At 44.6% G+C, this 24,878-nt stretch overlaps 1 protein-coding gene across 1 annotated transcript in view; it reads left to right on the forward strand.

Moving 5' to 3' along the window:
• TTC3 (tetratricopeptide repeat domain 3) overlaps nt 1-24,878 on the forward strand; it is a 150,850-nt gene that overhangs the window by 76,361 nt on the left and 49,611 nt on the right. Inside the window, 9 exon segments of the mRNA XM_056559619.1 lie at nt 199-326; nt 415-738; nt 3,128-3,394; nt 9,946-9,992; nt 10,912-10,971; nt 14,902-14,975; nt 15,508-15,663; nt 17,329-18,079; nt 20,305-20,370. Of these exon segments, the coding sequence (XP_056415594.1) occupies nt 199-326; nt 415-738; nt 3,128-3,394; nt 9,946-9,992; nt 10,912-10,971; nt 14,902-14,975; nt 15,508-15,663; nt 17,329-18,079; nt 20,305-20,370 (1,873 nt within the window).

Raw genomic sequence — 24,878 nt, forward strand, 5'->3', positions numbered from 1 at the left:
AAATGTCTGCTTAGAAATGCATTGCCATCTATTAGGATTGCAATGCAGTCCACTCTATCCTAGCACCAGCCTTGGAATCTCTGGTGGAAATTCTAGCTGAAGATTTCGTCTTATGAACCCAAGTGAATGCACCCTTTTTGATGTTTGCGAATCACTTAAGTAATTAGTAATCATTTTTTTACTTCTATAACATCCAAGCAGCAAAAGCAATAAAATAAAGCATGAACATAAAACTGAGCGCAAGAAAGCTATAGAGGAGGAATCTGTAGGAAATTCTGATGACAGTAAAAAACATCCCCATGAATCGAGCCTATCTGACACTGTCGGTAAGTGAGGACCCAACATCCTGCTCTGCTGTTTATTATTATGAATTCTAGTATTTTCATTTGTCTTTCTTTCTTTTCCTTATTCCAGTGACTAATGGTTACCCAGTCAAGTGGGATCCTTTGTTGGCACAAGTAGTAAAAAAGGAGGGTCTGATAATACGTGGATGTCCAACGTTCTTTACAAGTTTTTGGGACTCTGTATGTGTGTGGAGTATTATAAGTCAAGAGAAGCTGGAGCAGCTGGACAAGAATAGCGGTGCACTTGCCAGTAGTAAAATGAAGAGTTTTCTTACCTATCTGTACAAGTTAAATGATAGGGTGAAAACCAGAGTATTTCTTTATTTGCTGCACTTGCAGGAAGAACTTAAAACCATTAATCTGCGTGACTGGCTTCATATAGTAAATAATAAAGGTATATATCTTTTTCTTATTTTTTTTTTATTTATGTATTTTTTTGTCTTTATTACTTGTTCTCCACAGAACTTGTATAAACATTTTCTTTCTTTAGATTTCATGATGTTTTTTTTTTTTTTTTTTCTCTGGTGCAGTAACCTAATGACTGCACAGTTTTTCTCTACTATGTGTTTGTTGCTTACAGTGTTAAAGTGGTATTCGGGGAAAAATAAATATATGGCTCCAGAAAGTTAAACAGATTTGTAAATTACTTCTATTAAAAAATCTTAATCCTTCCAATAATTATCAGCTGCTGAAGTTGAGTTGTTCTCTTCTGTCAGGCAACAGTGCTCTCTGCTGACATTGCTGCTTGTCTCGGGAACTGCACAGAGTCGAAGAGGTTTGCTATGGGGTTTTGGTTCTACTCTGGACAGTTCCTGAGACACGTGTCATCAGAGAGCACTTAGACTGAAAACAACAACTCAACTTCAGCAGCTCATATGTACTGAAAGGATTCAGATTTTTTTTAATAGAAGTAATTTACAAATCTGTTTAACTTTCTGTAGCCAGTTGATATATATAAAGATTTTTTCCTGAATAACCCTTTTAATTTTTACATCAAATTTTGTTTTAGTCATAGTGTTTTGGAGAACAGAGACAGGAGGGGGAGAGAGGCTAGGAGGGGAACTACTAAGGCCAGTGGCCCGAGGAGAGGTGGAAGAAGATACCTCTCTGTAGTTTTCAGGTGCACACGGGGTCGCCCCTTCATTAACCTTGCACCTGAGTGGGGTACTGGAACTCAAACCATGGATGCAGTAGTGTGGGGGTACCAAATATGTTTATTTTTGTTTCCAACATTTTACTTAACAAATGGGAGGGGGTCCATTCCAACTTTTATTAAGGAAGGGGATTATTCACATTCATTAACTTAACTTTTTTTAACCTTTTTAGTCCCCATAGAGGGGACTATTGCATACAATCTTTTAATTGTATACATTGATCAATGCTGTGCCCTAGGCCAGCATTAGTCAGTGTTATTGGCACTCAATTAGTGCAGGCTGCTGAGGCTGCCTGCACTATTGGAGCACTATTGTAGCATTATAAGAGCTGAAGGCACGTAGGGGACCCTCTGCCTATCCACTCAGCTGATCGGCACAGCACGATTTTGCTGTGGTGGTCCCGATCAGCTCCCCTGAGCTAACCAGCAATGAATTTTAACACATTTAGACTCTGCGATTAACTTTGATCATGGCGTCTTAAGGGTTAATGCTGAACATTACCAACTTTCTATGCGCTTGATTCCTTGGCACGCTTTTATAGTTCGCTTATGCTCTGTGTCTTTTAAAGTGTTGATGTTTAAACTTTGAATACAGACAAACCAGATTGGATGGAATCTATTCCCAGTTCTTCTCTAGCTAACATTTTAGCCTAGTTCTAGTCAGTTGATTAAAATGTTTTTCTTTCATTTTAGTCACAGAAAAAATTGCTGTTGACTTCAACAATGATGAAAATGATTTGTATACAAAATTAGCTGGTTGCTTTCTTAGGCCATGCTAACACATGTTTGCTGTATTTTTTTCCCCTTAACTTTTAAGGCTTTATCTTGCACATTATTGATGCTAGTGTTAGTCTATGAGGGTCAGACGAAATAGCATGTGGTATATACTGTTATTTTCTATGGTTTTGTGTTACAAACAGTCCAGCAGTGTGGTGATCATGACGTGTAATACTGGGCCTAAACTGATGGGGTATATTAAATTTCAGCATGTATGATACTTTGCTCTCACAGGACATAAGCGGCCATTAGAAGTGCTTGGCATATATAGATAGACTCAGCTGACCGCTATCTAAGGTGTATGGGCAGCTTAAAGCTAGGTTTACACTACAAAATGTCCAACCGAAATTCCACTTTGGAATTTCGATATGAAATTCCAGTGCAGCAGAATCCCATTTCTGGCAATGGAATTCAGTTGAACAGTGCACACTAAGGAATTCCGCCACTGAATTTCCGCTGCCAAAAGTAAAAACTTGTTCATTCTTCAGAAGGAATTCGTTCCACAGACGTTGCTGTCTATGGGAACGGCGATGTCCGCACGGTCTGGCCACACTAAGAAGTGTTTTTAACTGCACCACTATACCCCCCCTCCCCCCCAGATTGCCCTGTATAAGGAAAACCTTCATTACTTCCAGGTGAAGATCCTATTGGTATACTCACACCTGACTGGTTTGTTGCAGAAGTTCATGTTGTAGACCCAACCCTGTTCAGATGTATTTAACAGATCTTCAGTCTGTAACTAATCTGCCACAAACCTATCTATATGTGGTATTTTTGTAATAGTTAATGCTTTTTCTCCAAGTTTGTATAATTTTTTTAAATTATATTTATGTATGTGTGTATTTATTTTTAGGTTTGGAAGCCGCAATAGAATTTCGAGACCGTAATAAAGAATGTCTGAAAAACATTAAGGCAGAGAATGTAGTAAATTTGTGGAATGAAACCTATGGAAAGAGCCTAAAGTATATGATAGACTGTTCTTCTGTCAGTCTGTTTGATCTGCTCACTAGTATGGATATAGAAATATTCCGGTGTTTCTTATGGCTTCTTGAAGAAAACAAGCATATCGTGTCAGAGTATGGGCTGGACAAAGAGTTGGATAAATATTTTCAAGAGATGGGTAAGCAACAATCCACTACCGATATGTTTTTATTTTTTTAATTTTTTTAAGGGGGGGGGGGGGGACTGTTTACATAGAAGTTGAAAAAGTTTTATCATTTTTAGCTGCAAATTTTGAGTTTGTTCGAATAACTCTCCAGTGTTATTGGCACACTGAAACTATGGCACACCAGATGTTGCAAAACTTCAACTCCCAGCATGCCCAGAAAGCCGTTGGCTGTCCAGGCATGCTGGGAGTTGAAGTTTTGCAACATCTGGTGTGCCATAGTTTCAGACCACTGACTTAGGGGCAGTATGAACATGGGGGTTTTAGAAAGGACCAAATTACAATAGTGGAAAAAAGGGAGAATTGTTTTTCTGTTTTGCTGGCTCTTAGCCGAGATAAAAAGCAGAGTTTTTGTACTCGCCGTAAAAATATTTCTCGTAGCCTTCATTGGGGGACCCCTATACTGATGGGTATATGCTCTTGCCACTAGGAGGCACTGACACTAGGGAAAAAAAGTCTGCTCATCCCTGGCAGGATGTACCCGCCCACTGGAAGTGAGGTAATCCGTTTTGTAACAAAGCAATAGGCAAAGCCAACAAAGAAATATGTCTGATGGACCCCAGAAAAAATCCCAGACAGTCCCCCGGCCATGGAGATTGACTAGGATGCCAAGGAAGGGACTGTCCTTCGTAGAGACTCTAAACCCACGGTCCTGATAGAGAGATAAGAAAGGTCGACCAAAAAGCTAGACTGGCTGGAACCATCCCGGAAGGGGGTAGGAAACCAACTCTAAGGAACACGGAACCAGACAGAGGGCCAGCCCGGCTGGAAAACAAGAACGGAAAAGGGCACGACCAGAGAACCCCATCCAGAGTCAACTGACTCAAGAGAGCATGGAGGAAAAAAAGCCAGGGAGAGCAGTGTACACCTGAGCAGAAGGCAAACACAGAAGGTGGAGACAGAAAACCACTGGAAAAAAAAACTGAAACTGGCTCTAGAGAGGCCTGGTGCAGGAGATCGATGATTTGAACATCAGCAGACAAAAAAAGCCTATCCAGGAGACCGCTGTGAGCACCCGGGAGACAAAACAGCCCAACTGGTGTAATCCGGACGAATGTAACGCCCCCCATCTCGAGAGAACATGGACCCCGAATGAGAAGATGGAAGGGAATAATGGCCAAGAAAGGAGCAAAATGGCCAGGGATAGACGAGTCACCTGGAAGACTGACACCGAAGAATAAACGGCAAAGAAAGGAGCGGAAGACCCTGAAAAGTAGTATCCCGGAGCGCCAGTGCAGCCGACATGGAAATTGGAGGTTTCCGAGCCTCCTGGAAGACTTATACCCAAAGGGCAAGTAAACCCAATGTCCGTGAAAAGCTCCAAGTGACAAACATCTGTGCAGAGACAAGAAGTGCGGTACAGAAAGACCGCTCCATAAATGTGATCGCCGAGAAGTCTGGCAGGACCACTATGCATGGCCGAGACCTCAACCATCACTAAGGCCCAAAGAATCAGGAGGGTGACCTAGAAAAGAAGGCACGCCACAGCATCCTAGGATAGTGTCCAGACAAGGAGACTAACAGGTCTTGGATGCCAGTGGTCCAAGTGGACCAGAGCACTGCGAAGCAACAACCAGTCAGGATGGGAATTTGGTGGAAACAAAAGGGAACCCGCTGGGACTCCCAGGCTCTGGGCACAGTAAAGGTTACTCCAGAAGATAGTTGAGTCAGTAAAGTGCAGAGGACACCGTAAAGGGAAATAGGAACACACCCTACCAGGGAGAGTGTGCCGAGTGGAGAGGAAAGCAATGGAAGGACCCAAACGACAGACGGTGGCTAGACTAGCTGTTGCCGAGCCATACATGATTGCATTAACCCCTCTAAAACAGAAGAGTGCCATGGCTGCATGAGCAGCAGTAGATAACCAAGAAACAGGAAGAGAGCCAGGCTTAATGCTTCGGAATGCTCTCGGCGAAAAACAAGGGCCCAGCCAGATACCCCACCTATATAGTGGGAAGAGAGAAAGATGGCTTCATTTCGGCAGTAGAAAGCGCCCAACGAAATAGTTCCCCTAGTGGAGGGAAAACAAGGGGTGGCCGAGATGAGACTCGGGCACTGACCATGCAGAGCCCCCTGATCTCCGTACTCCCGTGGAAGGGGGATTGCCAAAGTGCACCAGGTACTGTAGGAGCAGGAAAAAGCGGTTTCACAGCAAAGGGACAAAGTACTGGATGGACGCAGCCCCCAGTAAATCTGAGAGAGCATATCGAGGAGCCAATATGTGTCCCCAGAGGGATCGGAATCCTGGACAATGGAGCTGGGCAAAGCGGCACAGACCTTACTACAGATGCAAGGAACAAGCACACACACAGCAAGCAAACACGTTGAGAGGAACACCCCACCAGGGTGAAACTCTGGGCCAGACAGGCGCAAACTGAGCCAGTCTGGTCATAAGGCAACAGAGCATGCGCCTGAGCCACCCTGCACAGGAATCCAGGAAGGTACCTGTAGACAAGGGTGATGCTGAACTGTCTGTGATGCCCCACCAGGCCCCATGCCAGAACAGAGGTGCTCAACCGCCGCAGACCTGCGGAAAAAAGATTACAGGAAGGGAAGGTGGGTTCTACACATGCAAAGGGACCATAGCACACGCAGGGACACAGACATGGATACCTCATGATAGTAGTGAGGTACCAAGACTGCAGACAAGAACAAAAATGCAGATATCCAAAAGTCTGGCAGTATGGCAGACAGGCTCAGTACCCAATGGTGTGTCACAACCATGCCCCTGGCATACTAACTTGGAACTCGTAGAAAGGGAAACAGAGTGCTGCTGTTGCTGTGAAAAGCCATGGAACATGGAGATGAACATGCATACACAGCCAGATTGGGATAACCAGTTCAATGAACCCGCAAAGACACACTTTGTGAAACTTCACATGGAAAGTCATGGGAGCGGCAGGAAGGGGGAGGTGACCTGGCAGACTAGAACCATGCACACACAGTCTGGCTATATGGCATAGGGACCATGGCCACACCGGGTCCCGCATTTAGACCCACACATTGAAAGTGGGTTACTAGCCTTCAGCCGTGAGAGCGGCAGGCATGAAGAGAGGCACCTGGTAAAGCAGGGAACCTTGTGAATCAGTACGTGGTTCATTGTATTAGGCCCATGGAGCAACATGGGTTGACTCACTCGGAACTACACCTCGGCAGTGGGTTACCTGAACTTCCGACCACAGTGTGGGAAGTGTATGGTAGTTGACCCGACGTAGCAGTAAATCCTGCAGACAACAGTCCGGCTGACCGGTATAGAATTCCTGAACGCACAGGATCACTCCTCTGAATCCTCCCACAGAAAGTGGGGTACTGGAGTGCGGCCGATCCGATGGGAGACCTGGTGGTGTCGGAGACCATGCAGATGAATGTCTGGCTGACTGGCATCATTCCTTTTGGACTTGCAGGGACCCTCGTCCAGAGTCCTCCCATCAGAAGAGAGGTACGGGAAAGCACAGCCATGCAAATGGCATCCAGAGGATAGAATCACCGTCACCCTTGGAGATCAGGGGAGGCAGAGGAGCCCTGGAGTACTCCCTGTCGCCCTGAAAAGGGTCGACAGGACGCGCCTGGTCACTTCCTCAGACACCGCGCCCTTAGTAACTTAACTCCAGAATGGCGACCCAGAGGTGTAGAAGACCAAGATGATGTCTGGCTTATTGGCACAGGGTCCCTTGTAGCTATAGGGACACTCTTTTGGACTCCCACACTATGAGAGGGGAGCAGGAACGCCAGCCAATCACGAGGCAGCCCCTGATGGGAGACCGGCAGTGGCGGAAATCGTGCAGACAACAGTCTGGCTCATGAATAGGAGTACACATATCAGGCACTGGCCGGTGGCGATAAGGGGATAACAGTCCAGATGAAAGAACACTGTGCCCCTTTGTCGGATATGGAAGGTCAGAGAGGTGTAGGAGCCATGGATAGTATCCCCTTCCTCCTGGGAGATCGGGGGAGGCTAAGGAGCTGTGGATTGTTTCCCTGATGCCCTGTACAAGATCCATTGTACACGGCGGGTCACTCCTTCGGACGCCACTCGTTTGCAGTGGGGAGCCCGAAATCCAGTCGTGGATGCGACAGCCCTGTGATGAGTGACTGGCGGCGGAGGAAACCACGCAGACCACTCTGTTGTATTGGGTCCGGTCCATGTCCACATAGGGACACGTGCTCGAAAGCCTTGCACTAGAAGTGGGGGTCCAGCACACTAGCCACAGATGCGGCAGAAAGACCTGTGGGAGGAAATTGCCAAAGACACAAGGGAACGAGACACCTCGGAAGGCCCTCAGCTGAGGTCAGGGATGCAGATGCATCTGCAGGGGCATCCCGCCGATGTCTCGCCCCGAGGGAAGGGCTGGAATGTGGCTGTGGATGTGGCATATATGGCATTGCAGAAACGCCATGCACAAATACCTGAGCTGGCAGTGACCTTTTGCCTCTTCAAGTCATCCAACAGGGTGGCAGAAGCAAATGGTAAAGTGGCCCCCAAAATTAACATTTTAATATATGGCCCCCGACAGATAACCCAGCAAGATCAATACAGGTAAACAGACAATACAACAAAGGGCTGCAATAGCTGACTGCTGCCACAAGGGGGGGGGGGGGAGCACACAAAGGACCAGAAAGCAGAGGCTGCAATCTACTGAATGGCCACAAGAGGGGGATAAGAACCTGGGCTGAGAACGACATCTAAGCGCTTGACCCCTGCAGCGCGCGCAGTCACCGCAGAACAGGGAGCTGCTGGAGCCGACAGGCGGGCCCCGCAGTCCGGGCACCTGGCCTGCCATTGCCCAGGTGGAAGAGGGGTGGAGCAAAAGATTATGTGAAGTGCATAATGGCACTGATGAAAGTGGGGGGAAGCTGCGGCAGCTATACAGACGTACTGCTGCCGCTCAGACCACAGAGCCCCCACGCTCGAGAACCCCAATACAAAATGATATATCCCCCGACTAAATCCCCCAATAAACGTGAGGAATTACCCCTTGTATCATGGTAGAAGAGAAAAAAGGAAAGGGGGGGGGGGGATTGTGGCAGGCATGGTGCCGCTGATAGCGTGACCTGGAGGCCACGAGGGATCTGTCCCAGCACAGCCACGTGTAATGACGGCTGAGGAGCTGACACTGAAAGGAGAAGTGACCCCTGGACGGCCAGGAAAGAAAACCTAGCGGGGTACAGAAGAGGGGGAGGGGCAGGCTGTTAAACATATTCACCCATATTCATCTTCTTAAACTCACCTCAGGTGTTTTCAGCTTATGGCTACGCTGCCTAATATCAGGCTAAGATAGCGGGGCGAGCAGGGGCAATGGGGGGACCGGGACCCAGGGTGCAACCTCAGAGCGCTGGCCGTTGGCGAGAAGGGATTAACAGTACATCTGTCTGTGCCCCTTCCTTGCATATGGGGGAACAGGTAGCGCCATGCTCCTGAACCCCCACCTAAAAAAAAAAAAAAAAAAGGAATAAAAAAGGAGAATAAAAAAATCTAACTAAACAGCCCTTACTAGAAAAAAAAAAAAACCAGGTCTGAGGAGCTCCCAGACCTGTGTCTTGCCTCCTACTGACACTAGCTAAAACTGATTAACTCTCTTCCTGTGGGTGGGTATATCCTGCCAGGGAGGAGCAGACTTTTTTTTTACCTAGTGTCAGCGCCTCCTAGTGGCAAGAGCATATACCCATCAGTAAGGTGTCCCACAATGAAGAACGACCGAGAAATTACAGCTTGCAGTATTATTTTTATTTAATTTTTCTCTGCTCAGGTCCCGCTTTTTCAACACACTAAGCGATCGTAGCTCCCTTGAACGGAGCCGTGTACTTAGCCTAACTAGTGCTGTCCCCACATACATACACACACACACACACACAATTATGTAATCCAGGCTGGATGTAGATATTGAAAACCACACAACAACATTGCACCTGACTAAGATCAGCTGAGGAAATGTCATGAAAATCTCAGTAATGATGTCTCTTTGGATCTGTAACTTTAAGTGATTCTTTCAGACAACCATATAGAAATGACAAACTCATCAATGATTAGTCTGATAGGGGTGGGGGGGGGCAAGCTGGTTTAGTCACTGAAAGCAGTCATCAAGCCATCTGTACTGCATTACACAGTGTCCATTGATATCAGTGAGATGTCCCTTTAATGCTCAGGTGACTTTGTTGCAGCGTATGTCTTTTTTGTCATTAAAGTAATATGGATACAACTTGGCGCCTGAATATAAGTCTAATGACGTGACTGTCATCTTAGGTCACCGGGATGATGTGAGGTTGTGCCGGGACTTGCATTTGTATTATGCTTGTGTTTAAAGTGGCCAAATAAAGGGGATCGAGAAACTCTCTTCTATAACATTCTGTTGTGCTTTTATGGTATATGCAAAGGGTTGTTTAACCCAGAAATTCTATTATAAAGTTGGTATTCTTCAGTCAGTCTGTTTTTATACAGTTATGTTTGTAAAGTAATTTTATTAGTGCACAGACTCCTAACTAAATGAGTAATTTTTTTTTAATTACAGATATACCAAGAGTTCAAGTACCCAAGAATTCATTAGAACTTAACAATGTAAGTTGATCACTAGTTTTTCCTTTTATTTTAGTCATCTGTCACTTCTGATGTTGCTAAGCATCAGAAATTATCCCTAGATGCAGATCTTACTTCTTGGAACGCCACGTAGGGCAAGATCGAGGTTTCCTCAGACCCCTCCAGCCTTATTGTGGCTGCTGGAGGAGGTCGGGAAGCCGAAGCACCTGCATGAGATACACTGTTTTATGTAATTCCAGGAGTAACGTAAACAGCATAGCTAGATGGGCTATACAGTTTCCGCAATTCCCTTTTAAAGTCAATGGTAGTGAAGCAAACATAACATGACCATTTCAGCTCCTGCCGGCTTCCTGGCCACCTCGTTGGGCACAAATGGGCTGGGAGTCATCTTTAAAGCAGTTTTAAACACCCCTTTAAATTTAGAAAGTTTGTCTAATCACAATGACCTCTGGTTTCTACATGTCGGGGTTTAGAAAACTTACCTGTTTGCACCAATACTCTGGTTTGTCATACAATTTACCTGCAGTGGGGTAAGTGTAGTAATGAATCCCATAATTTCAATAACACAGTTGTTTATAACTGTTAGAGGCTTCTTCTCAAATTCCATTAAGGGGCTTATTCAGCCTTGAAAAATTGATATCCAATTGCGCTCATCCTTGCTGTATTAGTAGTGATGCTGCAAGGGACTGCAGTGTTGTCCCATTCAAGGATACAGAGCAGTGCTGCAGATCTTTTACAGTCACTTCAAATTGAAAGTGAAAGTAAGCACTGAATAGATTTGTCACAAGCTTTGCACAAGCTCTACCTCTGATCGTATTCAGTTGGATAGTCTAATCAACAACCTATATTAAAGCATTATATTAGACACATAAGATGTTGTACAATGCAGTGTATAATCTGTTTTACATAAGATCGTATCAACCTTTCTCTTTTCCAATAGTATAATAGTATGAAACTAAAAATGAAGCTTAAGAAAAAGAAACGGAATCAACCTGTAAAGGTAATTATTATTATTATTATTTTTTTATCTTTGTACTTTAATCTGTCCAAAGTTTGTTTCCCTCAGATAGGACTGCATTTCTGCCAGAGACCCTGTTGGGCAGCGCTAGGACCTTGCGGACTGCATTGACATCCACATTAAAGGGGTACTCCGGTGAAAACCTTTTTTCTTTAAAATCAACTGGTGCCAGAAAGTTAAACATATTTGTAAATTACTTCTATTAGAAAATCTTAATCCTTCCAGTACTTATTAGCTGCTGAATGCTACAGAGGAAATTCCTTTCTTTTTGGAACACTGATGACATCACGAGCACAGTGCTCTCTGCTGACATCTCTGTCCATTTACGAACCGTGCATAGCAGATGTATGCTAATGGCAGCATGGTGGCTCAGTGGTTAGCACTGCTGCCTTTCTGTGCAGGGGCGTTGGGTTTAAATCCCACTAAGGACAACAATAAATAAAGAGTTGTTGTTATTATTATTATAATGACATCAGCAAAGAGCACTGTGCTCGTGATGTCATCAGAGAGAATTCCAAAAACAAAAGAATTTCCTCTGTAGTATTTAGCAGCTAATAAGTACAGGAAGGATTAAGATTTTTTAATAGAAGTAATTTACAAATCTGTTTAACTTTCTGGGACCAGTTGATTTAAAAGAAAAAAGGTTTTCGCCGGAGTACCCCTTTAATGGCAATGCATTAATGAGTGGATCTTTCGGTGGATCCACTCTGAAATACATTGCAGTCTATGGGGATGGCAATGCAGTCTGCTAGGTCCTAGCACCGGCCACTGGATCTCTGGGGGAAACTCCATCTGGAACCCAGTTTTAAAATTATGCAACTGTATAATATCCAGGATAGAGCAGCCTACCGCACATGCAGAGGGAATCAAGAGGGGTAGTAGCATACTGATCCCTGAGGAATCTAGAAACGGTGAATTTTGCCTGCGGAGAAGCACACCATGCCGACCAAACTCTGTAAAACTTGGATGTGTTTTTCGCTGTTTGTAGACTAAATATTCAAAATTTACAGTGAGGTTTACTAGGGCTTCCATCCCGCCAGAGTATTCTTTACCATTTTAACCCACTGAAGATGCAGATTTTCTAATTTTAGGGGAGTTCCCCCATGGACTTTACAGTTAAGTTGACACATTGGGTGTTGATTTTCTAAAAGTGGAGTCTTCTTTGTGTTTTTTTTTTTTTTTCCATTACAGGGAAAAATACCTATGTTTTGCTTTTTTTTTTTTTTTTTTTTTTACAACTGTTCTAAGCTGTCAGATTTTCCATTGCAGACACCCCCCTTTTTGGGGGGTTTCCTGACATAAGTGTAGAATTAATTGGTCTAGTTTATTAGATTACTCGGGTGTAAAATCTGGCACACAAAATATCAAAACCTGATAAAAAAAAACATCAGGACATAGCCCAGTATTGGTAGAGGCCTGAGCCTTCATTTTGTCCTCTCTACTTGCTCTTAAATGGGTAGTCCCCTGGAAAACTTTTTTTTTTTTTTTTTTTTTTTTTTTTTAAATCATCTGTTGCCAGAAAGTTAAACAGATTTGTAAATTACTTATATTTAAAAATCTTAATCCTTCCAGGACTTATGCAGCTGCTATATGCTCCACAGGAAGTTCTTTTCTTTTTGAATTTCCTTTCTGTCTGACCACAGTGCTCTCTGCTGACACCTCTGTCCATTTTAGGAACTGTCCAGAGCAGGATAGGTTTGCTATGGGGATTTGCTTGTACTCTGGACAGTTTCTGACATGGACAGAGGTGTCAGCAGAGAGCATTGTGGTCAGACAGAAAAGAAATTCAAAAATAAAAGAACTTCCTCTGGAACATACAGCAGCTAAGTATTGGAAGGATTAAGATTTTTAAATAGAAGAAATTAACTTTCTGGCACCTGTTGATTTTATCCCTTAAGGACCCGGGGTTTTTCTGTTTTTGCATTTTTGTTTTTTCCTCCTTACCTTTAAAAAAAAAATCTTAACTCTTTCAATTTTGCACCTAAAAATCCATATGATGGCTTATTTTTTGTGCCACCAATTCTACTTTGTAATGACATCAGTCAATTTACCCAAAAAAAAAATCGGGGGAAAAAAATCACTGAGAATTTTTTTATTTTTTTTTTAAAGCCATTTTGTAACTTTTGGGGGCTTCCGTTTCTACGTAGTACATTTTTTCGGTAAAATGACACCTTATCTTTATTCTGTAGGTCCATACGATTAAAATGATACCCTACTTATATAGGTTTGATTTTGTCGTACTTCTGGAAAAAATCATAACTACATGCAGGAAAATTTATACGTTTAAAATTTACATCTTCTGACCCCTATAACTTTATTTTTCCGTGTATGGGGCGTTATGAGGGCTCATTTTTTGTTCCGTGATCTGAAGTTTTTATCTGTACCATTTTTGTATTGATAGGACTTATTGATTGCTTTTTATTCATTTTTTTCATGATAAAAAAAGTGACCAAAAATACCCTATTTTGGACTTTGCAATTTTTTTGTGCATACGCCACTGACCTTGTGGTTTAGTTAATGATATATTTTTATAATTCGGACAATTCCGCACGCGGCGATACCACGTTTATTTTTATTTACACAGTTTTTTTTTTTTAAATGGGAAAATGGGGGTGATTCTAACTTTTATTAGGGAAGGGGTTAAATGATCTTCACTTTTTTTCCACTTTTTTTCCACTTTTTTTCCACTTTTTTTCCACTTTTTTTCCACTTTTTTTTAACTTTTTTTTTTTTTGCAATGTTATAGCTCCCATGAGGGGCTATAACACTGCACACACTGATCTTTTACATTGATCAATGGTTTCTCATAGGAAACCATTGATCAATGATTCTGCCGCTTGACTGCTCATGCCTGGATCTCAGGCACTGAGCATTCATTCGGCGTTTGAACAGGAGGCAAGGTAAGGGACCCTCCTGCTGTGTCTCAGCTGTTCATGATGTTGCTGTTTCGCTACAGACATCCCAAACAGCCCCCTGAGCGAACCGGCAATGATTTACTTTCACTTTAGTCTAAAGGGTTAATAGCGTGCGGCACCGCGATCAATCCCGTGTGCTATTAGCCACGGGTCCTGGCCGTTGTTAGAGGCCGGGCCCGACCCGCTATTACGCGGATTATAGAACGGGAGTGGACTCAGGACGTACATTTACGTCATGGGTCCTTAAGGGGTTTAAAATAAAAAATAAAAATAAAAAGTGCTCCTTACGTGACATGAATGGAGGGGGCGGGCGGGGCATGACATCTTGACCACGGCCATGCAAAACCTAGGTTCTGAACATAAATGTTCAGAACATCTTATCCCCTATCCTTTAGATAAGGAATAAGATGTCTTGGGGTGGAATACCCCTTTAATCCAAGTTACTCCTACTTTACTAAGACCTTACCAGCCCTTACAGTGAAGCTTTTTAGGCAGCAGTACCTCATTCTTTTGCATGGTTCCTTGTGTCTGGCATTACTTTCTATTCAGGGATTGTTTTTGGACGTCCCGTGGTCTCCTGTGTCCTCTAATGAAACAACCAAGAAAGCAGGATTTATGTACTTGCCTTAAAATCTCTTTTCATTCACTGACAGCGAATCTTTAAAATGTGTAAAGAAAGGAAAAAAAAGCATATTAAAAAGTTATAGAACTTTACATTTATACAGCGACTTGAGCCTTATTACATTATATTTACAGAGGGTGTTTTTCTTGTGCAGACTGATAATAAAATGAGGTTTGGTTTATGTATTCGATCCTGTCCATTTCTGTGGGGCTCAATCTGCTAGACTGAACCTAACCTACTTAATATAACATTTGTGCTTTCAGCTTCTGTTCATCTTTTGTGATTTATTTTATTAACACAACTTCTCTTGGGTTTAAAAATACTTTTATATTGATGTTTAGTACTAATTATATTTAACATTTGATTTGTTTTCAGCCAACGTACAAGCTGTCCGGAGCGGTCAGTACTAGATCACAGGATGAGGATATTTTTACTGAAGAAAATACCTTGTAAGTCTGCTCACCTTCACTGTATACAGTCTGTCTGGGTTTTCTACAATGTTCCAGATCAGTCCTGGATAAAACGTGTTTACCGCAACAACTAAAAAATCAAAGTTGGTAATGGGGTGGTGTTTCCTGTATTCATTGGCCAGGAGCTACCACCCATTGCCTATATACATGAAGCTGGATGCTGTTAATGATGGTGTCCAGCTTCATGTCTCCCTGCAGAATTGCTCATATGGAGTTTTGGGTGGGGAGAAAGAATTCCCCACAGCGGTCACATAATTGGAACAGGCAGCTTGTATGTATATCACGTGGAGTTTAGTGTGAATCAGGTCTGGATTTCACAAACCAAAGATATTTGTTGGAAATAATCATTTTGCCACCGTTGGCTTACTGATGATGTATTTTCCTGTCGCGTTAATGGAGCACACAGAATATAATGTTGACAGCTGCTATACCCAAGGTTATCTTCTGTGTCCCTCCAGTCTGTTTGTTATTCAAGTTGTCTTTCAGCTTTGTTTTTGTTTCTTGTTTTCAGAAGCCTTTTGGACCCCAATGAGCCTTTTTTGGTCCCAGAGTCATTGCAAAGTGATATAGATGAGTTTGAAGCCCTCTATGGGAGTCAGATGAGTTTATTTGGACACCTTTACAGTGCGATGGAGGCCAGGGAGCCAATCAGGGAAACCCTCTATGAGTAAGTGTTTGTCAAAAATAAGTATCCACAAAATCGTTTATGTACACCCTAATCTGAGAGCCCACTCGGCAACAGAATATACAAAAATGCAGCCCTCCTATAGTACATCTTTTCTGATCTTTGCTTTAATCTTCGCTGAATGTGACCACCACACTCTTCAGCGGAGGTCTTTGTCTCCTAGACGACAATGCATTTCTGAGCGAAAATCACAAAAAGAATAGACAAGTTTTTTTTTCTTTCTGCAGACACCGGAGTTGGGATTTCTATTGTGCACAGTGCAGCAGAATCCCATTGAAATAAATGGGACTCTGCTGCAGTAAAATGTTCATGTGGAATATTCCTGGAGAACTCCATACTGACATTCCACTGTGTGAACATAGCCTAATGCAGTACAGATCACTTTCTATTATCCCCCTTCTTATTACAGACAAGGCAGGAAGTCTCAGCTTAGTTGAAGATAAAGTTTCTAAAGTGGAAAAAACTTCGACAAGAATGTTTTAGGATTTTCTTAAAACATAACTTGATTTAAAGCGCACCTGTCAGATCCCACAAAACAAACAAAAAATGTATAGGTTACTCAGTACATAAGCTTTACCATGGACATCTAATTTTTATGCCTCTGTCACCTATATTTATTATAAAAATTCCTCTGTTCATTAGCTCACAATGTTAGAAATCCTCTCGAAAGGGGGCATGTCCCTCCCTTGTGGTGGGAGGTGATTGGTGTGTGGTGGAGGGGGGCATGTCCCTCCCTTGTGGTGGGAGGTGATTGGTGTGTGGTGGAGGGGGGCATGTCCCTCCCTTGTGGTGGGAGGTGATTGGTGTGTGGTGGAGGGGGGGCGTGTCCCTCCCTTGTGGTGGTGGGAGGTGATTGGTGTGTGGTGGAGGGGGGCGTGTCCCTCCCTTGTGGTGGTGGGAGGTGATTGGTGTGTCTCATCATGCATCCTTGTCCATGAGTCATCCCTTGTCCAAAACTCATGGAGAAGGCTGATGCTACTGCAGGACTGGTTAGTGTCCCAGTAGGTATGGGGACCCCTAGTATTCAAACAACTTTTAAAGGGTACCTCTCATCAAAAAATTTTTTTGATATATTATAGATTAATGTATGCAAAATAACTTTACAATTGCATGTTATTAAAAAATATGCTTCTTTCTATTTAATTTTCCACTTTGAAGAAATGACCACTAGGGGTCTCCCTACTAGTCCTGGCAGCAAGCATTTCAGACTCATGCTGGAGTCCTAAACACTACGAGCTGCCAGTCTGCTTTGTTCACATCCTGTTTGGCTGTGAACAAAGCAGGCTGGCAGCTCTGAGTGTTTAGGACTCTAGCATGAGTCAGAAATGCTTGCTAACAGGACTGATCGGGAAAAATACAATAGAAAGAAGCATATTTTTCATTAACATGCTATTGGAAAGTTATTCTACATTCATTAATCTAAAATATATCAAAAGTTTATTTGATGAGAGGTACCCTTTAAACAACTATATTACAAAAGGTCTTTTATTTTCATCAGTAACAACTTATAAAAAGTGTTTGGATCTGACAGTGCCCATTTAAACAAAAGGTAATTTTTAATTCCCTTTTTAAAATGGCTCTTCTGTTACTGGGGAAAGTGGCTAATTGTATAGAAATGCCTTTTAACCCATTGTCTCTTACTTCCAGGTACTTCTCTCAGATTTTAGAGGAACACGGTCCCTTGAAAATAGATGATGAACGATTGATAAGAGAATATAAAGAATTTCCAGAGGAAACCCACAGGATGGTTGACGCATCTGGGGGTCTTGAGAATTTTCTGTTGCAGTCAGATGACTTTACCATTGTGGAAGACATGATTGCCCTTTCTCCTCTCTATTATATACCATTTAGACAACAAGAAGAGAAATGTCATCTGAATCCCACCGCAGAGGAATTCAAGCCGTCCTTTACTCCTCTTGTATATAATAATGCAGACCCAAATTGTGATAGCAGCCAGGTTGATTATATGTCTACTGACTCTGGTGCCACTGAATGTCATGAGCGTCCAGACTTTTATAGGGACTTGGATCGAAATTATCAAAAATTTGCTGAACCATTCAACAGCCCTCACCTTAGGACTTTACCTGGTTCAGAGTTTGACCTGATAGAGAATCACTCATTTGAACATCCTGTCCTAGATGACGATTTGGATGAAGTACATAGCTCAACTAGCAATGGGTCTGGGGCATCTAGTATAGAGGAAGAAGAAGAAGAGTATGAGGAGGAGGAGGAGGAAGATGATAATGAGGATGATGATGATGATACAGTTCCTGAACCAAGTACTGAATTAAGCCAAGATAAATCATATACAGAAAAATCAGATCAGAGCAACTATATGGTCCCATGCATGAAAGAAATACGGCCTAAATATATTCAGACCGCTATTGTATCAGTGCAGGTGAGATTATGATGGTGATAAATGTACGTGTGTGTGTATAAGGCTATGTTCATGTGTCAGAAAATCTCCGAGCTGATGTTCTGCAGACTGCAGGCAGCGGCATGATATGCAGTGCATTCCCTGCGGAGTCCGCAGAAAGGATGGACGTGTTCATTTTTTCTGCGGACACCGGAATTTAAATTTCCGTGCCAGATGGTTTAGGCTCGGAAATTCTGCTATGTGGACAGCACAACAGATCATAATTGAAATCAATGGGACTCTGATGCTGTGGAATCTCTGTGCGCAATTCCGTGTGAACGTAGCCTAACACTTTCTCCTTGTGGATTCCAGGGCAGTATTTAGACCCCATGGGGGAGATTTATCAAAACCTTCTGTTGAAGATGAGTGGTGAACTTGCCCATAGCAACCAATCAGATCGCTTCTTTCATTTTTAACAAAGCCTCTGAAAAATAAAAGAAGCAATTTGATATGAAACTGCTACACGCTTCCTTTACACAGGTTTTAATCAATCTCCCAAACTTTGAATAGATACAAAGGTACTTTGAAAACATACAAAGGTAAGTTTTTTTGACGTGGAATTTTAAGAAAAATCCACCTCTACAATCCTTATGCAGAACTTGGTGCGGGTTAGGAACATATTTTGCATTGTTAACTCTTCAGTTGGAAGATTCTGCACAGAATGTAAAACAGCATCACCTTTATACACCCGTCTAGGGCTGGGCGGTATACAGGTTCATACCGAATACCTAATTTTTTGGGCTGCACGATATGAATTTTCCCCCATACCGCAATACCGGTTGGGCCCCTCCCCCTCGGGAATGTATTATCAGCCTAGCGCAGCGCTGTTCTCACATCGGGGAACTAATCCGATGTTACCCGCCAGTGCTGTTCTGCACCCCCCCCCCCCCCAAATTAATGATCAGCCCAGCGGGGTACTACTCACAGATGTCAAGCACTGCCCCCCTCCTCTTTGTTGGGGGCTGCCGGGCGCTGGAACTCGCTGTACGCCAGTGGTCTCCAACCTGCGGACCTCCAGCTGTTGCAAAACTACAACTCCCAGCATGCCGGGCATGCTGGAAGTTGTAGTTTTGCAACAGCTGGAGGTCCGCAGGTTGGAGACCACTGGCGTACAGTGAGTTCCAGTGCCCGGCGGCCCCCAACAAAGAGGAGGAGGGCAGTGCTTGACATCTGTGAGTAGTACCCTGCTGGGCTGATAATTAATTTGGGGGGGGGGGGTGAAAATACCGTTATATACCGTGGAACCGCTGTAAGTTATATAAATACCATGATACACATATTTGGTCATACCGCCCAGCCCTACACCCGTCTGTTTATTTTTCCACTGCCCAAGTCTGTTCTGTCTGTAAACCAAAAAAAGCAACCATTTTTTACTTGGAGATATGATCTACTAGATTTCTACTGAATACATCTTAGCACCTAGATAACTTTATTGTAGGGACAGAAATGAGTCCGTACACACTCCTATACCAGCAAGGCCTTTCCGATTGTCTGCATTCCCGGTCCCTTTGCATGTGTTTTTCTCTAATAGCACTAAATTAATCAAAAGGGAAATCTTTTTACCTTTTTATATATTGAAGAACAATCGGAATGGTCCAGTGCAGGTTCGGTGAAATAGTGAGGATTTTATTAAACAGTAACCGGTACAATCATGGTGACTCGTTTCGGCTGCTAGTTCACAGCCTTAGTCATACATTTTTTGTATGAATAAAGCTGCATTCACACCACGTTTTTGCAATACATTTCCCGTATCAGTTTTTTTATGAAATGGATTCCTCAAAACCGGACTAAACTGTATCAAAACGTGTGTATAAATTTTAACCTGTATACGGTTAAAAACCGTGTACGGTTTGAAAAATGATCTCAAGTTGCATCCGTTTTTTTTACGAAAAAATACGTATACGTTTTTAACTTTTCACTCCATTATGAATAAAGTTTCACTTGTTTGATTGAAATTCCAAGAAAAAAAAAAACTGTGCAAAGTCAAAAACCGTATGGTGAAAACCGGATGGAACCGTACGCACATACGGTTCTGTACAGTTCCTATTGACTCCCATATTAAAAAAAAAAAAGTATACGGTTTTTCACCCAGACCAAAAACCGTGGTAGGCTACGGTTTTGGATACGGGAAAAAAAACTGACAAAACCGTACAAGACGAAAAACGGATGCAACCGGATCCTTAATCCTCGTCCTTTTTATGTTCCAGGTTGACACAGAATATTCTCATCATGAAGTTAATACTGAACCTTTCCAACCCTTCGAGACACAGCAGGTAACGCCAATTTACGGTTTTGCACCGATGGAATGGATAACCTTTTCATCTTGCCTGTATATTAAAACACACAGACCTGTCAGGTGTTGGCTTGCAATGATTGTTCTGATGGTTTTTTGTTGTTTTACACAAAAATATATGACCAAGTATGAGAACTATATAAAGTTTGCTGCATGTTCTAGGAGATCAAGAAATTTAGTTTTTTCTACGCATATGCTAGGAAAATGTCCCAACATATGCACTGAGACAGTGTTTTCCAACCAGGGTGCCTGCAGCTGTTGCAAAACTACAACTCCCAACATGCCCGGACAGCCAAAGGCTGTCCGGGCATGCTGGGAGTTGTAGTTTCTCTATTGGCTCCATTGAGGGACACAGACTATGGGTATATGCTGCTGTCTCTAGGAGGCTTGACACTATGGCAACAAGAAAAGTCGGCTCCTCCCAGCAGGGTATACCTGCCCACAGGCACCTGAGGTAATCGGTTTTAGCTTAGTGTCTAAGGAGGTGGACATGGTCTGGAGTTCTCTCCAGATCAGGTCTTATGTTTTATTATTTTCCTAGATTTAGGGATGTGTTAGTTTTTTATTCCGTTTTCTTTCCTGTTTTCAGGTGGGGACTCAGGAACTGCAGTTCACTGTTTCCCCATTGCGATTGAGGGGGCAGGCATCTTGGATGTACTGTTAATCCCCTCTCGCCAATGTTCAGCGCCTGGGGTTGTACCTCATGGGTCCGGATCCCCCTACCTCCCTGTTCGCCTCCCTTTGAGCTTGGCTTCTCGCAGGTGACAATGCTGGCTGAAGACTTCATAGGAAGACTTCATGAGGTAAGTTCTTCTGACTGAGGTGAGTATTTTTCCCCCTTTTTTTTTCCTCAGGTGCGGATTTTCAACCTCTGGAGACCCTCAGTTTTTGGCCCACTTTTACTTAGGGGTGGGCTGGACAGGGGTTATTCTTTATTACTTTGGTGAGCAGTGAAATGTGTGGGGCACAGTTTATCTCACTGGCCACTTAAATGTGGGGCACAGTTTATTACACACTTATGTGTGGGACACTGTTATTAGTGCGGCTCCCTTCTGCAGCCGCGCCTTAACTTATTCTCTGCGGGCGCATATTGCGCCCGTCTTACTTTCACTTTCGGCAGCGGCGGCATCTTCGCCCGTTCCGTTCTCCGCGAGCGCATATGCATTCGCATGTGCGCTCGGAGTAGGGAGCGGGCGCCATTAATATTTCTCTTAGTTCTTAATCGGCCGGTGCACTTTAGCTTTGCCCACCAGGGCCGCCGGAGCTTCTGCATGGCGCCAACTGGCCACCAATCAGTGCTGTGTGCGCGCATATGGGTGGCAGGGGCCAATCAGTTAGGCGCCCTGCTCCTAGCACGCCCCTCTCTTGCCATTGGCTGGCATTTCTCTCCTCTCCTCTCTGACCTAGAGCGGAGTCTTCCTCACAGCAGCTGCCCTGGGGACACAGACTTGGGTGAGATAGTTAGTTATTTTTTACTATGTCCGTACCCAGAACTGTTCCTCCCTCTAAACAGTTAACTGCAGTGTTAGCCACTCATTACATCTGTAAAAGCTGTAACTAAAATTGTCTGGTTCTGCTAAACCGCTTGTTCTGCCTGCTCCCCCAGACCCCCCCCTGAAATTCTACCCCGGTTGTCTTCCAGACCCGGTGGGTTCAGCCGCCCCTCCAGCCTGGTTTCTCTCCCTCCCCCAGTCTATATCCGACTTGGCTCAGATCTCCCGTTATGTGGTGACTGCATTGGAGAGGCCTTCCGGAGGGTCCCGCTCTCCCCCTATACTGACGCTCTTGCAACATCATAGGGGTGCTTTTCACTTGACTCATCATCCGAGTCTTCTGGCAGGCACGGGCGCTCCCCTTACAGGCATCGCCCTGTTACTCCTCCCTGTAGCAAGCGTCGCTCCCCTAGAGGACGCTCCCATGGTCGCCGATCTGGCTCTCCAGACCCGTGTCCCTGGTCAGTCTCCCCCTCTTCCAGGGCCGCCTCACACATTCCTGTTCACCTGGAGAACTTAAGGATGAAGTTCCGTGTCGGCCTCTGTTTCAGAGGACCGCACGGATATGTCGGACATGGTGCACTAAGAGACACCTTTCATCTAGAGGACCCAGGAACTTAGGGCGTGGCTCCCGAAGTTTCCTTTCATCATGCCCTACCTCCAGGGCTGCCTCACATCGTTCTCATCCATCCGGAGGATTTGTGGATAAGGTTTCTGATTCGGCCTCTGACTCAGAGGACCGCACGGATATGCCTGATGTGGTGTACTCGTTGGTTTCGGCCATAAAAGACGCTTTCCAGCTAAAGGACCCAGGAACTTTGGACTTGGTCCAAAAGTTTCCTCTCATCGTGCCTGACCTCTTCCAGGGCTGCCTCACCTCGTTCCCATTCACCTGGAGAACTTGTGGATGAGGTTTCTGATTTGGCCTCCGAATCAAAGGAACGCATGGATGCCTGATGTGGTGTACTCATTGGTTTCGCCCGTAAGAGACACCTTCCATCTAAAGGACCCAGGAACTTCGGACGTGGCTCCAGAAGTCTTTTTTTTGTGCCCGACCGGCACCCAAGACCTTCAGCTCTCACGCTGAATTTTACGCCCTGCTGGTATCCGCCTGACAAGAAGTTTCAGGAAACAAAGATGGTTCAAGCGTGGTATCCTTTCACCAAGGGCCTCATTGCTCGGTGGACCTCCTCTCCAACTATGGATCTGCCAGTCTCCCGACTCTCTAAGGCGCCTACCTGGCCGTTGGCTGATGCCGCTACCTTCAAGGATCCAGCGGACATGAAGGTGGAGACTTTGGCAAACTTTGCCTTTTAGACAGCAGGATCTTCCTGCTTTTGCTTCGGCCTGGGTGTCAAGGGCCCTTTCAGCATGGTCTCCCATCTCCGCCAGGATAGTCTTCAAGATCCCTCTGGAGAATGTATTTAATATAGCTCTCTGATGCTCCGCAGCTGGAGATTTTGTGTTCTGCTTCCATGCGCAGCCACTGTGCTGCCTTTGCCACAAGCTACCTGGTAGCCACCGTCCCTCCATGTGGCTTAAAGCCTAGAATGTGGCCGCCGCCTTGAGGAAGTGAGGCGACAGGCGGAAAAGAGTTCTTTATCATCTCTGGATAAGGCTCACAGCCGGTCCACAGACGTGGACCTCTGCACATCCCGCCACAACCGAAGCGTTCCTCTCTCTTGGTCGGGCTTTGCCCTACCTTATCTGTTTCCTCCCCTTCCTCTCTTTTCGGGGCCGTGAGGAAACTCTCAGCAGAGGGCGTTTCCGCCATTCTCGTGGCCCACGCTGCGCCTTCTCTATCGTCTAGACCTCTTATCTCAGGTCTTCTCTGCCATCGTCTCTGCTTTGGACGACGTGGCGGTTGAGAGAGCAGTTCTGAGGACCTTTTGAGGTTTCTCTTCCCGAGTGGTTCGCACCATGCTGAGGGCACCCAAGCCTTCCTCTGCAAGATTTACCACCATACCTGGCGGTCTTATTTTCGTTGGTGTGAAACTCAGCCTATTTCTCCAGTCATATTTTCCTTCCCCGACCCCTTTCCTTTCCCAGTCGGGGCTGGCCCAAGGATTGGCTTTCAGCTCCCTTAAGGGTCAAAGGTTTGGCCCTTTCCATTCTTTTTCAACGTCCTCTGGCGTTCAGTTATCATGTCCGAACCTGGTTCAGGGAGTGGCACAATCTGCACCTTCCTATCGGTCCCTTTCTTTCCCTTGGGACTTACACTTGGTCTTAGGTGCCCTGCGAGGCGCCCCTTTTGAACCTCACAGGGACATTTCTCTTCACCTCCTTCCCCAGAAGGTGGCGTTCCTTATTGCTCTTACCTCTGTTAGGAGTGGTCAGAGCTGGCAGCTCTCTCCTGCCATTCTCCCTTCCTGGTTGTATACCAGGACAAGTTTGTTTTCTGTCCAGGTCCGTCCTTCTTACCTGAGATGGTTTTGGTTTTTCTCATCTCAATGAGGACATCGTCCTACTGTCCTTTTGTCCTGCCCCTTCTCATCCCCGGGAGCGTTTGCTTCACCACTTGGTTATGGTGAGGGCTGTTCGTACTTGTCTCTCAGTCACTATTTCCTTTCGGCAGTGTGACTCCCTTTTTTGTTTTTCCGGAAGGTCGTCGTACAGGACAACCTGCTTCTACGGCCACCATTTTTCGGTGGATCTGGTCTGCTATTTCGGAAGCATACCGCTGCAAGGGGAAGATCCCACCCTTCAGGGTTTTGGCTCATTCCACCCGTTTGGGCATCCTGGGCACTCCGCTACGTGGTTTCGGCCTCGCAGTTCTGTAAAGCGTCCACGTGGTCGTCTTTGCACTCTTTCACAAGGTCCTACCAGATTCATACCTTTGCATCAGCTGATGCTCCTCTGGGTCGTAAGGCGTTGCAGGCGGCGGTGGTCCAGCCGTCCACCTGACTGATTTCCTTACCCACCCAAGGGACGGCTTTGGTACGTCCTATAGTCTGTGTCCCCCAATGGAGCCGATAGATTTTACGGTAAGCATAAA

The sequence above is a fragment of the Hyla sarda genome, chromosome 2 (assembly GCF_029499605.1).
Source record: "Hyla sarda isolate aHylSar1 chromosome 2, aHylSar1.hap1, whole genome shotgun sequence".
NCBI lineage: Eukaryota > Metazoa > Chordata > Amphibia > Anura > Hylidae > Hyla > Hyla sarda.